At 42.7% G+C, this 14,855-nt stretch overlaps 1 protein-coding gene across 1 annotated transcript in view; it reads left to right on the top strand.

The window, feature by feature from the left end:
- The window catches only part of LOC139416853 (histone lysine demethylase PHF8-like), a 30,994-nt gene extending 17,718 nt beyond the window's left edge, over positions 1–13,276 (top strand). The window contains exons 16-21 of the mRNA XM_071165989.1: positions 1,318–1,525; positions 1,816–2,159; positions 8,400–8,480; positions 8,635–8,744; positions 9,108–9,468; positions 9,683–13,276. Of these exons, the coding sequence (XP_071022090.1) occupies positions 1,318–1,525; positions 1,816–2,159; positions 8,400–8,480; positions 8,635–8,744; positions 9,108–9,468; positions 9,683–9,771 (1,193 nt within the window). The 3' untranslated portion in view covers positions 9,772–13,276. The remainder of the gene's footprint in view (positions 1–1,317; positions 1,526–1,815; positions 2,160–8,399; positions 8,481–8,634; positions 8,745–9,107; positions 9,469–9,682) is intronic.
- Positions 13,277–14,855: the final 1,579 nt, after the last annotated feature.

Raw genomic sequence — 14,855 nt, 5'->3', positions numbered from 1 at the left:
TTATCGTTATTAAATTGAGCCAGGCCTAATCGCTCAACATCGATGCCCAACCTCACTAATGCTCTTGTGGCTGAATGGAATCAAGTCCCCACAGCAATGTTCCAACATCTAGTGGAAAGCCTTCCCAGAAGACTGGAGGCTGTTATAGCAGCAAAGGGGCGACCAACTCCATATTAATGGCCATGATATAGAATGAGATGTTAGACGAGCATACTGTTGGTCATGTAGTGTATTGTGCGGGGTAGGTTCTGTCGGTTGGTAGCGCCACAAACTAGAACCCACCTCATGTCTGTATGCCTAGATCGTGGATCTCCCACAGATGGATCGTGAGCTACTAGTAGCTACCAGCCAAGCAATTCTAAAAGTACATGCTCTATTTTTTCATGTGTTCCATCATTAACTGTGATAAACATAAAGCTCCCTGCTACTATCCAATCAAAGCCACAGTGTCATTATGCCACCCCTGGTTAGCCAAACGTTGCACAATATCTGGGGCGGCAAGTAACCGAAAGGTTGCTGGATCGAGTTCCCAAGCTGACAAGGTAAACATCTGTCATTCTGCATCTGAGCAAGGCAGTTAACCCACTGTTCTCCGGGCGCCGATGATGTTGAAGGCAGTCCCCCGCACCTCTCTGATTCAGAGGGGTTGGGTTAAATGCAGAAGACACATTTCAGTTGAATGCATTGTTGTACAACTGACCCTCTTTCTTTCCCTTTCCAAATACATTTCCAGCAATATTGTCTGTTTATCACTCTGTATGTACCAGTTAATGGTGCCAATGATGAACAGTCTGGTGGCTAGACAGAAACTATTTTACAATGTTAACTGCAAAGCTGGCTTACCTGACTGAACGAACTGACTGAACTGAATGATTATTGACCATTGTTTTACAAACTCTGCCATGACTTGTTGCAGCAGTACGCGTCTGCAGAAACATCGCTAGACCGACACTTTCCTCTCTTGCTAGATGTGCAATTAAAATGGAATTACACAATCGAAGGGTCTTCAACATCCATTTTCAGGAAAATACTAAATATAATTTTTATGGGGCCTGTCATGCCAAATACTGTTTATTAACCATTATTTTACCAGGTATATTGACAGAAAACACATATCTTCTACTCATCCCCAGGTCCTTGGTATACATGAGAAGAATGTGCCTATTTGAAAGCTATATATATGAAGTAGCTTGGGACATGTTTATTTTTTTAAAGTAGCTCTTGTGCAAGAAAAGGTTGGAGACCCCTGGCCTAGATCGTATTCTATCAGGGCACACTTGGCAACAAAATTAACATTAACAACCCTTGTCCCCTCAGGTCTCCCCCGGAAGCTACCAAGGGCCAAGCCTTGCTCTGACCCCCATCGCATCAGGGAACCCGGAGAGGTTGACTTCGACATTGAAGAGGACTACACTACAGATGAGGAGGAGACCATGACTGTCCATGGCGTGAAGGGTGGAGCCGGGGGCATCCTGGACCTGCTGAAAGCCAGCAAACAGGTGGCAGGGCTGGACTCTGCTCTCAGGTAGGACCTGCCTCGCAATTACAGACACTTAATCAGCACTCTGAATACATTTTGTTTCAGACTATCATGTTTTTTTTTGTGTTTTTTTTTTTCTGAAGTCAAGTGGATAATGGAGCCAACGAAATGTGGAAGATGAATGTGTTACTCTTTACTTCCATTAACATTACCGAGAAGCTTGGACGACTTGCGTAATCAAAGTTTTTGCAACAGATCTAATTTGAATTCTTACTCAAACTACTTCTCTCCTATCTATCTATCTATCTCTCTCTATCTCTATATACACCCTCCAGTGAGGAAGCTCCAGCCTCTCCCAGCACACGAGAAGCCATTCAGGGCATGCTCTCCATGGCCAACCCTCCCTCTTCCTCCTCTTCTTTGTCATCCTCCTCTTCCTCCCCTCTCTCCGTCTCTGGAGGGCTGTCTGAGGGACTGGGATTAGTCAAAGAGAAAGGAGGGAGAGCCGTGTGGGTGACCGGAGACAATAAGAGCAGAACAGGAAGTGCTTCTAAAGAGAAGACAACGTTCCAGCGCCCCGGGAAGCGGCCTGTCAAGCGGCCGGTCCGTCACCTTAGTGATGAGGAGAGCACAGATGAGCAGGAGACTCTTGGCACCTGTTTTAAAGACGCAGAGTATGGTGAGTCATAGGCTGTGTGCTTCCATATGACACCCTAGTCCCTATATAATGTACTACTATTAACCAGGCAAGTCATAGGAGGAAGGAGCACTGCTGCCCCGGAGACTGCTGCCCTCGCCCTGGGGCCATTAATTTTGGAATGGTTTCAAATAGGGCTGTGTTGGTCATAACATTTTGTCAGCTGGTAATTTTCTTGCAAATGACTGCCGGTCTCACAGTAATTGACTGTTAATTAACATGTTTACGTTCTCCAGGCTTCCACGCATACAAGCTGCGCCTTTGGAATAACTTGATTTTTTTTTAAAAATTGAATAAATATAATTTTAATATAGCCAACACCATCACAATATCCATTATTTGGGAGGGAGAGAGAGAGAGACTCTCCTCTTCTGCTTTTGTGGTAAGTAATTAAGGTGATATCTAATCAATTGAAGATGGAATTAAAATGACAGGATTTAAATGAGTAAGAAAGGGTAGCCTCCTATTCTGGTTCTGAAATTAACGGAGTTGTTGTGTGTAGGCCCAACTGTAGGACGGTGAGAAGCACAACATTATGGCTAGCCTCTATTAGCCTAGTTTCTCTCAGGTTGATTCAGTCAAGACGGGTAGGCCAACTATGTAATCAGATGGGATGATAAATAACTAGCAAGAAGCGAGTCTAGTGCCAGATAAGGGGTTGGGTCTCCCTCTGCCTGCTCCGAGCCTCCAGTGCATAAGCGGCTTGTGGATTTCAAGTTTGGGGAAGCTTATTTTCACCATTTAAAAATGTACCTTTTATAATAAAGCATTCCGTGCATCATCACATTTGCAAACTTATGTTAGAGAGCTTCTATTCCTAATGTGATTCAATTTGATAGTCATCATTTACACTAGTAATATAACTCAATCAATGTTCGCAAAAGAGACCGCTGTTCAATGCAGCGAATAGTGGCTTAAAGTAGGCTAGGCTATATCAGATACATTTCTCCTTTTCTTTCCACAGGGAAATGTTAAACACATTTCATGCAATTCCCCTATACTTTATGTGTCTGAAGACATTAGCACAATCTTTTTTTTAATAGGACAGACATTTTAAGGTAGGCTATTTTGCTGACTGACGAACAGATCAATAAAAATTATGTTGTCTGATCCATGTAATCGGCCTTCATACAATATGACGTCCATCTAACCTGGAGGAGGAAATGATTGTCCAAAAACAAACAAACGTGGTACTGACCCAATGAGAGACAGTGAATTTGCACACTCACCAGGGATATGGCCCATGTTCTCCGCTAGTGCCAGTAAGATAGGCTACTGTTTGCTCAAGTTGAGCATTTTGATAACTAAAAGACAGATTGGAGTCTTTTCATTGCCATCTCTTTATAGCAATAGCCATTTGCTTTCCAAAAATGTTACCACAATTTGTATTTAAAAAAAATATATATATATATAGCAATATGCCTGGCTGGGTCTCTGTTTTTCACTGACAGTCACAACTCAACAATATACTTTTATTTATTTATATATACATATATACATACATACATACACGCATGCATGCATACACGCATACACAAACACACACACACATTACCGAAAGTATGTGGACACCTGCTTGTCAAACATCTCCTCCTTCCAAAATTATGGGCATTAATATGGAGTTGGTCTCCCCTTTGCTGCTATAACAGCCTCCACTCTTCTGGGAAGGATTTCCACTAGATGTTGGAACATTGCTGCAGGGACTTGATTCCATTTAGCCTCGCACACACACACACACACACACGCCACTCTATCAACCACCAGGATGCGTCAACCACCATTCCTGTGATTGGTAGATGGCAGGTTGATTGGCGGGCCGGACACTGCGAACACTGGGTACTGGTAAATACAACCAACTAACAGCATAACACATAACACACAGCTCTCTGTGCGGGTCGCTAGAATATTGTGGGCGCTCCTTATTTATCAAAGTTTGTATCAGTGGCTCAGTGTATCAGACAAATCAGTGGCTGATAACGCATCATCTGTTGCTGAACGACAGCACCTCATAGTGTGTCGCGGAGTGCTCTTCAAGAAAACTGCATTAAAAATATCCAGTAAACCGCAAAGCACCCGGGCATCTCCCAGCTGCCAAGCTGAACAGAGAGCGCCCTGAACCGAGAGCGCAGTTGCACTTGGCCAAATAAATTCCAGTAATTTATGCGTTTACGCTGACAGGTCGCGACCCATCATTAACAGGGTCGTGACAAGGGCCGGCCCTGTACCTTCTGCCGCGCTAGGCGAGACACACATGCAGTTGTGGTGTGTTGATTGGGGGAAAACATGTTGGCTGAAAAAGTCTCAAAGTAAAGGTGGATAATGAAAATAGAAGTTTCAGAGAATAGTGTAAAATAAGCTTTGTCGATGACCCAGCCTTAACAAATTCTGTTTATTTACACATCGAATTTGATTGTCCAACATCAGTTTCAGCATTTATTTATTTATTTTGTCTCTTTCCTCTGCTGTGGTGTTGCATTGCAGTCAGCAATGTTTTCTCTCGGGTGGCTGTCCATGGTCCTGGAATCAAATCATCTGTTTGCTTGGACACCAGCCTGATCTCCAGCTCCTTCCACCTCTGGAAACTATCTAGGTGGTCATGTGACTTCTCATGCGAACTGAGGTGGCACAGATTCTTCCAGTCCCTTTTCCATCCCTGACCAGTGCAGATTTGCACTCGTGTGAAATAAGTTTTCAGCAAAAACAAAAGGCTGCATCATTTTTCTTGGAATAGATAAGCCATGGTCTCCACTCTCTCCCAGTTCGCCATCCTCCTATTGAAGTGGGCCACCGAAAACTTTAGTTCCCCCTCTAATCTTGGGAAATTCCCCTCCTTATCCTGATGTGACCCAGCCTGCACGAACATACCCCATAAAGATCCATTCATATATTTTGGCCACTCTCTGGAATCTTATGTTTTTTGCCCTGCGAAGACCCTACTATATTGGACCCGTTCCCCATCCCTGATGATGGTGCTGCTGCTGAATCTGACTCCCAGACAAAAACACAAGATCCCAGTGAGTGGCCAAAATATGAATGTATCTTTACGGGATATGTTCGTGCAGGCTGGGACACATCGGGATAAGGAGGGGAATCTCGGTGAATGAATGGCCTGGCCTCATAGGCTTGTCATTCTCCACACCTGCTGATGGACATTGCTGCACACTGATAGATTTCACCAGTGAATTTCTTTGGTTTAGAGATTGTGCCTCTTCTCTTCTCATTTTATTTATTTTTTAATATTAGCTTCTTGATTAGTTTCTTAAACATGGTAGCAAATTGTTTCAAATCTCTCTAGCTCACTTTTTAGCAAATATTCTATCCACTAGGTAGTAGCTATCTAACATTAACAGGCTAGGTTAGGCTATTGCCTAATCACTAATCGTCTTCATCACACACAAACATAAAAAAACTCAATTTAATTAGCAGATTTATTTGTATTAATGTTTCACAATTGGATAATCCCATATAAACACACATTACCATAGCTACGAAGGATAGTGGGAGTGAACTTCGGGAGAAGTGGAATAAGGTGGGGGCGGGAACTGCAGCAACGCTATGAACTGGTGCCGCCGGCGGTGTAGGAGCTGATCAGGGGTGCCGGTGGGTGGCAGCCAATTGTCAAAATGCAGCCCCAAATTCAAGTGCCGCCACAGGCGGCTGCCTAATCTTGCCCGATGGGAGGCCCTGGTCGCTACCAATACTTTAAAAAAGGCTGGATTAGAGGGACAATAGAGCGCCAAGTACCAGGCCATTAGCAAGTTTGGTAGGCTACTCATCAACGCCGTTCCTTTGTACAGTTTTGGAGGGGATTACCGTGACCAACTGTCAAAGGGAATTTGACTGAGGTCATGACTCGTGACAAACAGTGCAGCTATTCCCTCCGCAAGGCTATCAAACAAGCTAAGCGTCAGTACAGAGACAAAGTAGAATCTCAATTCAACGGCTCAGACACAAGAGGCATGTGGCAGGGTCTACAGTCAATCACGGACTACAGGAAGAAATCCAGCCCAGTCACGGACCAGGATGTCCTGCTCCCAGGCAGACTAAATAACTTTTTTGCCCGCTTTGAGGACAATACAGTGCCACTGACACGGCCTGCAACGAAAACATGCGGTCTCTCCTTCACTGCAGCCGAGGTGAGTAAGACATTTAAACGTGTTAACCCTCGCAGGCTGCAGGCCCAGACGGCATCCCCAGCCGCGCCCTCAGAGCATGCGCAGACCAGCTGGCCGGTGTGTTTACGGACATATTCAATCAATCCCTATACCAGTCTGCTGTTCCCACATGCTTCAAGAGGGCCACCATTGTTCCTGTTCCCAAGAAAGCTAAGGTAACTGAGCTAAACGACTACCGCCCCGTAGCACTCACTTCCGTCATCATGAAGTGCTTTGAGAGACTAGTCAAGGACCATATCACCTCCACCCTACCTGACACCCTAGACCCACTCCAATTTGCTTACCGCCCAAATAGGTCCACAGACGATGCAATCTCAACCACACTGCACACTGCCCTAACCCATCTGGACAAGAGGAATACCTATGTGAGAATGCTGTTCATTGACTACAGCTCAGCATTCAACACCATAGTACCCTCCAAGCTCGTCATCAAGCTCGAGACCCTGGGTCTCGACCCCGCCCTGTGCAACTGGGTACTGGACTTCCTGACGGGCCGCCCCCAGGTGGTGAGGGTAGGCAACAACATCTCCTCCCCGCTGATCCTCAACACTGGGGGCCCCACAAGGGTGCGTTCTGAGCCCTCTCCTGTACTCCCTGTTCACCCATGACTGCGTGGCCACGCACGCCTCCAACTCAATCATCAAGTTTGCGGACGACACAACAGTGGTAGGCTTGATTACCAACAACGACGAGACGGCCTACAGGGAGGAGGTGAGGGCCCTCGGAGTGTGGTGTCAGGAAAATAACCTCACACTCAACGTCGACAAAACTAAGGAGATGATTGTGGACTTCAGGAAACAGCAGAGGGAACACCCCCCTATCCACATCGATGGAACAGTAGTGGAGAGGGTAGCAAGTTTTAAGTTCCTCGGCATACACATCACAGACAAACTGAATTGGTCCACTCACACAGACAGCATTGTGAAGAAGGCGCAGCAGCGCCTCTTCAACCTCAGGAGGCTGAAGAAATTCGGCTTGTCACCAAAAGCACTCACAAACTTCTACAGATGCACAATCGAGAGCATCCTGGCGGGCTGTATCACCGCCTGGTACGGCAACTGCTCCGCCCTCAACCGTAAGGCTCTCCAGAGGGTAGTGAGGTCTGCACAACGCATCACCGGGGGCAAACTACCTGCCCTCCAGGACACCTACACCACCCGATGTCACAGGAAGGCCATAAAGATCATCAAGGACATCAACCACCCGAGCCACTGCCTGTTCACCCCGCTATCATCCAGAAGGCGAGGTCAGTACAGGTGCATCAAAGCTGGGACCGAGAGACTGAAAAACAGCTTCTATCTCAAGGCCATCAGACTGTTAAACAGCCACCACTAACATTGAGTGGCTGCTGCCAACACACTGTCACTGACTCAACTCCAGCCACTTTAATAATGGGAATTGATGGGAAATTATGTAAATATATTACTAGCCACTTTAAACAATGCTACCTTATATAATGTTACTTACCCTACATTATTCATCTCATATGCATACGTATATACTGTACTCTATATCATCGACTGTATCCTTATGTAATACATGTATCACTAGCCACTAACTATGCCACTTTGTTTACATACTCATCTCATATGTATATACTGTACTCGATACCATCTACTGTATCTTGACTATGCTGCTCTGTACTATCACTCATTCATATATCTTTATGTACATATTCTTTATCCCCTCACACTGTGTACAAGACAGTAGTTTTGGAATTGTTAGTTAGATTACTTGTTGGTTATTACTGCATTGTCGGAACTAGAAGCACAAGCATTTCGCTACACTCGCATTAACATCTGCTAACCATGTGTATGTGACAAATAAAATTTGATTTGACTGCCAGTGTGGCGGTAATATGTCACCGCAACAGCCCTAGTCTCAAATATGCACACTCTGCCTAACTGGTTCCCGGGCGAGCTAAAAACGAACGCACAAACATCTTAGCTTGTCTAAATCATGGTCCAATCAGGGCACTATGGATACTTACCTAAATGTGAATGATCCAATGATGTCAGTCATTATCCTTGACTGTCTGTGTTTTTAGTCTATCCGTCCTTAGAGTCTGATGAGGAGGACCAGGTCAAGAGGAAGAGGAACTGGGGCGACACTCCTTGGAGCCCCAAAGGTACTCATTACTGAAGTCCCTGAATGTTGGACTGTGGATGTATTTCATCACCAAATCAGCGAAGGAAATGTGTTGATACTTAGTTGAACATTTTAGAAACCATTTGGTAGGGGGATTTGATTAATTCCACTAAAATCTTCTCTTGTTCCCTCAGCCCGGGTGACCCCCACCCTGCCCAAACAGGAGCGCCCAGTAAGGGATGGGGCCAGAGTGGCGTCTGTAGAGACTGGCCTCGCTGCAGCTGCTGCCAAACTTGCACAACAGGTGATAGGAGGCGACATATGTTGGAGGAGGATCTACTTTTAGCAATAAACAAGCTTTTTAAATTGAATTACATTGTCCTCCAAGTGTTGCTGTATCTCCTCTCCACTTCTGCGGGCAGTTTGGGACAAGTTAATGTTCTCAGAGAGGAAGGGCAGTTTGGGACAAGTTAAAGTTCTGAGAGAGGAAGGGCAGTTGGCGGTAGTGCCTTTTTTATAAAATCTTATAGGCATTCAAATAGATATGACAACCATCAAAGACATGTTTTCTCTCAACTGTCAATTGAGTCGGATGTCAAAATGCCATGATCTAAGGAACTAGGGAAGCTGAGTGCGTGTCAACTGTTTTGTTTGTTTATTCATCCAGGAGATCCAGAAACCCACCAAGAGGAAATACACCAAAAAGCCCCGCCCTGTTGCCCCACCACAGCCCCCTCGGGCTGAGCCGTCTCCTCCCTCCCCCCCTCCGGCCCCGGAGCCTCCCACCCCTGACTTCAGCCCTGAGCGGAGGATGGAGTGCTACTCTGCCAGCCTACTGGACCATGAGTACACGGCAGGCCCTGGCCCGTTCGGTCCTGGAGGCCCCAGAGGGAGTGCTGCTATGGCTCCTGGGGTGTTCCTCACCTCCAGACGACCCTCCCTCTCCCCCCAGAACAGCAGCACTTACTCCTACTCAGCAGCCTCCCCCGCTGGGCTAGCTAGCCCCGGCAGCGCTGGAGCTGGTGGAGGTAAGTACACATCACAGCACATAGACATGACTTGTGTTCATTAGGGCACGCAACGGAAAACGTTTCAAAGCATTTTGCAATGGAAAATGATAGTCCCTCCCTGTATGTCTGTTTTCTTCCATTTGGTGTCTAATGAGCAAGACCCTGCACATTGACATTCACAAATGTGACAAAATATTTTCTTACCCGTTGCCTCCTCCTTCCTTCATCTCAGGGAAACGTCCAAAGAAAGGACTTGCAACAGCAAAACAGAGACTAGGAAAGATTCTGAAAATACACCGCAATGGGAAGCTTCTCCTGTGAGATGCTTTCGGAGATGTGGATGGAGAAAGATTTTTAGGAATGATTCTAGGAGGAAAGATGGATGCAATTTTAAAGAGGACTAAAAGGACGTGACTGCTTTAAGAGACTGTGTGTTTATTTTGTTGTTCTATAATTCAACTTTTGTTCATCTGGTGTCACCTAAACCTGTCATCCACTCATGTTCCACCCTATACCCCTTCCCAGTCCCATTTAATAATTAATCATTGCTTGAATCTATATAGCGCTTTTCTAGCGCTGAAATATTCACATTCTGCTTTGGTACTCTGCTTTCACATTTGGGATTATTCATACCTTCATATGAATATATTGAGAAGCATCTCAACATTTAGTTGGTCATGCACTGCTCAGATCAATGGGAAACATATGGTCAATTCATTGATCTGTCTAATCATCAATCAAACCATTTAACTTACATGAAGGAATCATGTATTCGTCAAATTGGCAATGAAAAATGTCTGAAATCTATTTTAGTTAAGTTATATAACCCATTCTTCCTTTGACGTGGGTCTCCTTTTAATGTGCACAAGCGCGCATGATTGAAGGCAACAGGGTGAATGTTTTAAATGGGAAATATTGAATTTCCTGACAATTCAGTCAAATGGGATTTTGAGTTAGTTTTTAGTTTGGGATTATTTATTTTCAAATATCTTTTGTATTTATTTTGTGGTAGTAGGAATGCTTGCCTTTCCAGTTCTGTGTTGTCATCCATGTCCTCACCTCACTTTCAACACCTCAAGTTCACGCCATCTTTTGTATTTATTTGACTAATCTAGGTTATTCCTTTTATTCACCACCTGGGTTTTTCTTTTCCCATGTACATAGCAACCAAACCTTTTTAAAGGCACAGTGCAGTCAAAAATGTATTTTTTTTCTGTGTTTTTATATATATTTTCACACTGAAGTTGGAATAATATTGTGAAAATTATGATTATTCCCTTTTAGTGTATAAGCTGTTTGAAAAGTCCACCTGGAATTTCAGCCTGTTTTAGTCGGATGGAGTATTGGTCTGCCTGGTGGCTAAATTAGTTAATAGACCAATAAGAAAGAGTTCCAAACCACTGACAATAACAGCTAGTTTTTGGTTTTCCCCTCCCCACTCAGACTCCCAGACAGTCCCAGCAAAATTGTTACTTGAGAAATTGCTCTTTTGCTAAAAAAAACAACTTTATTTTTGTACCTTTTCAAAAAAAGAATAATAATAATACCAAAAAAAGCACCATGGGGTAATCAATTGTTTCCCAGAAAATATTTTATATTGAGATAACAGCAACATTGGACATTTTTAATTATGTGAAACCTGTCAGAGTTTTCACTTGTGTTTTTGATTCTTTTCATTTAACAGATTGGTACCTAGGTTACATTTAACTCCCATCTGGATGAAGTTGTGTTTTTAGATGTGTTTATTTTTGAATTGATATCGCCATCCGGTCCATTAGTACTGTTATGACATGAACAGTCTGGTTCCTAATCATTTTCCAATCCACCATGGTTTCTATTCAAGTCTTTAGTATTATACACTTGAGCCAGCAGTTGTAGAATGCATCCCAAATGGTTCCCTATTCTCTAGTGCATAATTTTTGCCCAGGGCCCATTTGAGTAGCATACGGTTTCAGGAATAGGGTGCTGTTTGGGACGGAGACGTAGAATGTGTGTTATTTAAAGAACGTGCTACACATTTAGACATGCAGAGTTGTAGTTTTATCTAAGGATATTGAAGTCGGGAAGCTATGGATTTGATAATGATTCCGAAATGTACAGAATTGTTGGAGTTTTGTTTTTATATAGTTCAAAGGAAGTATTTCTTAACATACCTTGTATAAAATAAATGTCATTTGGAGAACTGTATGCAATAGTCTAAAGTATTGTTTTTTTTATTTGTATGCAGTAATAATTGTCATTCTGTTTAGTTGGTTGTGTTATAATTAAGCAGTAAGGCCCGAGGGGGTGTTATATATGGCCAATATACCACTGCAAAGGGCTGTTCTTAAGCATGACGTGGAGTAGCCGCGGTATATAGGTCATATACTACAAACCCACAAGGTGCCTTATTGCTATTATAAACTGGTTACCAATGTAATTAGAACACTAAAAATATGTGTTTTGCCATACCCGTGGTATACAGTCTGATATACCATGGCTGTCAGCCAATCAGCATTCAGGACTCGAACCACCCAATTTATAATGGCAGTAAGGCACCTCGGGGGGTGTGGTGTATATGGCCAATATACCACGACTAAGGGCTGTTCTTACGCACGACGCAACGCGGAGTGCCTGGACACAGCCCTTAGCCGTGGTATATTGGCCATATACCATAAATGCCTGAGGTGCCTTATTGCTATTATAAACAGATTACCAATGTAATTAGAACAGTAAAAAGTTATTTTTTTGTCATACCTGTGGTATAGTCTATATCTTGGCTTTCAGCCAATCCGCATTTAGGGCTGGAACCACCCAGTTTATAATGAAGTTTGTTCTCAGTAGCTCTGCTCTTATTGTTTTATCTGTTTCCCTTATGTTATCATTTAGTATTAATAATATTTACTCTTGTCAATGTATCTGTTTAGATGTGAAAAGCATTGACCTGGAGGAGATATACTTCCCTTTTCTTATTATTTGTGTGGCCTGCAGTTGTTCACCAGTAACAAAAAGGCCCTGTACTCACTCATGTTGTACTACTGATGTACGCATTTTAACAGAATGGTTGTGTGATATACAACAGAGTTTGTCTGTACAAAGTTTCTCCACATCACTTCTGTAATAATTTTTGTGCTAAAAAAAACCTGTGTTGTACCACAACAGTTGTGTGAAATGTGTTGTACATCATTTGTACAACCGGAGTATACAAGACCAAATAGTACAACCTTTTTATTGGGCCAGTACTGTTACATTGTTTGTTTTACTACTCTTTTCTCTGCAGTTGACCCCTGTCTTAAACCATACCTGGGTTAAAACACTATTTACTACTCTTTTCTCTGCAGTTGACCCGTCTTAAACCATACCTGGGTTAAAACACTATTTACTACTCTTTTCTCTGCAGTTGACCCCTGTCGTAAACCATACCTGGGTTAAAACACTATTTGAAATCATTCAAAATACTTTAGCTGTGCTCGATTGAGCTTGCCTGTTGCAGTGAAACCAATAGAAGTCCCAAACCCTTCCCACCAGACCTGGCACTCCAGGCAGGCTGAAGCAAACGCTTAAAGTATTTGAAACATTAGAAATAGTGTTTCAACTCAGATCTGTCTTCTACCAGTTTAAAAGCTTCATAGCTGGACAGATGGTGGCGACACTGAAACGCACATCAATCTCAACTGTATGTTCAAGATGAATGGTTCTGACTGCTATTATTGTAATGATATTAAAACAAGGAACATTTTGCATTGTATTAAACACACCAATACTTTACATGTATTTGGACGTACATTTCTTTCCTCTTCCTGTAGCATTTCTACCAAGGACTTTCAGAGGGTGTGTCTGCACCATCCCTTATTCTTTATCATTGCAAGGAAGGCATTTTGATTTTTGATAATTTTTTAAAATAAGTATATAACTGAGCCATTGCGATGGTTTATTAAAGTGTGGAACAATTTCTCTCAGGGTTTTATTGTGTATCTATATTGTGCTTATTAGGTAATGGTGATAATTACATTCACACAAACTGTAGAATAATATCACAATCTCAATCACATTTGAAAATGATTTCAATAGCATTTGTATTCCATGTACTGATTTAAATGTTAGGTGATTATCCATCTGGTTTTCAGAGAGCTTGACTTTTCATATTATGCGGAATTAAATCATATACTTTCAAAGCTCAGTCGTATGTTTCCATGTGATTGTCAGACTCATTTCATAATTATTGAGGAATTGTTTCTAAGACCGGTCTCAAGTTGGCAACCCGACTCATATTCACAAAGTGTGCTGATTAAGTCCCTCCTGTCCCATATAATCTTATCTAAAAGGCTAAACTGATCCTATATCAGCACTAAGGTACCATTTCCTGTCGTTGTGCCCTTGAGCAAGGGACTTAATCCATAAACTGCTCTCCATCCAGAGGTGCTGCTCTGTCTCCACATTTTTTTGTTACAGCCTGAATTCAAAATGGATTAAATAGCTGTCTTTTCTCTTACCTATCTACACACGAAAACATTTCAATTTAGTACATTTTACATACACGCTGTAAAACAACAAAACTCAGAAAAAGTCAAGGGGTGTGAATACTTTCTGAAGGCACTGCATTTATATTTCAATACTATGAGGTTGGAATAATCCTGTGAAATAATGAAAATTATGATAATGCCCTTTTTAATATAAGAGCTGTTTAAAAAGATCGCCTGATATTTCAGCCTGTTTTGGTGTGGAATTTTGGTTTAAAAAAACAGCGTTCCAAACATTTTCATGCGAATATAAAATATGCGCATTTTCCATCAATTTCACTTGTTGCGGAGAAAAGTCTGCGTGAAGTAGGGAAGCACAACTTTTGCGATTAAATTCCCATGTACCAAATATAAAATACAGGTTAACTCTACTGTTTTGTCACTAAAATGTTGCATAAGGAAGCCTGCATTTTGTGACCGTAGCATACGTGTACGTATGTAGTGCAAGACCAAATCGGATAGGTAGGAAAGTCCATGTAAAGCTTCGTATTTATTTTGGGGGATTTTAGAACTACTTTAAATAAGGTCTGTGTTTCGTGTAGACTTATCTTGGTTAGACGTTTTGATAACTGCCCAAAATCTCTCTCGGACAAGGTCACTTTTATCAATAATTAGCATTGCACATTTTTTTAAAGAAAATATTGGCGAATATACCGATACAACTCACCTTGTCCGAGAGAATTACACAGCTATCAAAACATCACGCTAAGGTAAGCTTACACCAAATACACAATTCAATTGTTCAAATTGATTCACAATGTATTTTGACACGTACACTGTGGCGGACTATAGGACAGGCACTCCCAAGTGTCTGACCAACTGCTGTGTAGCAACCTAGCTGTGCCAAAAGCCCTGGTCTGTTCTTCGTCGATGAGGTTTATCGGCGGTTGGCATTCCATAAATGTT

Source organism: Oncorhynchus clarkii, chromosome 9 (genome assembly GCF_045791955.1).
Source record: "Oncorhynchus clarkii lewisi isolate Uvic-CL-2024 chromosome 9, UVic_Ocla_1.0, whole genome shotgun sequence".
NCBI classification, from domain to species: domain Eukaryota; kingdom Metazoa; phylum Chordata; class Actinopteri; order Salmoniformes; family Salmonidae; genus Oncorhynchus; species Oncorhynchus clarkii.
The sequence above is the reverse complement of the archived record's forward strand: the minus strand, read 5'-3'. Positions and strand labels throughout refer to the sequence as shown.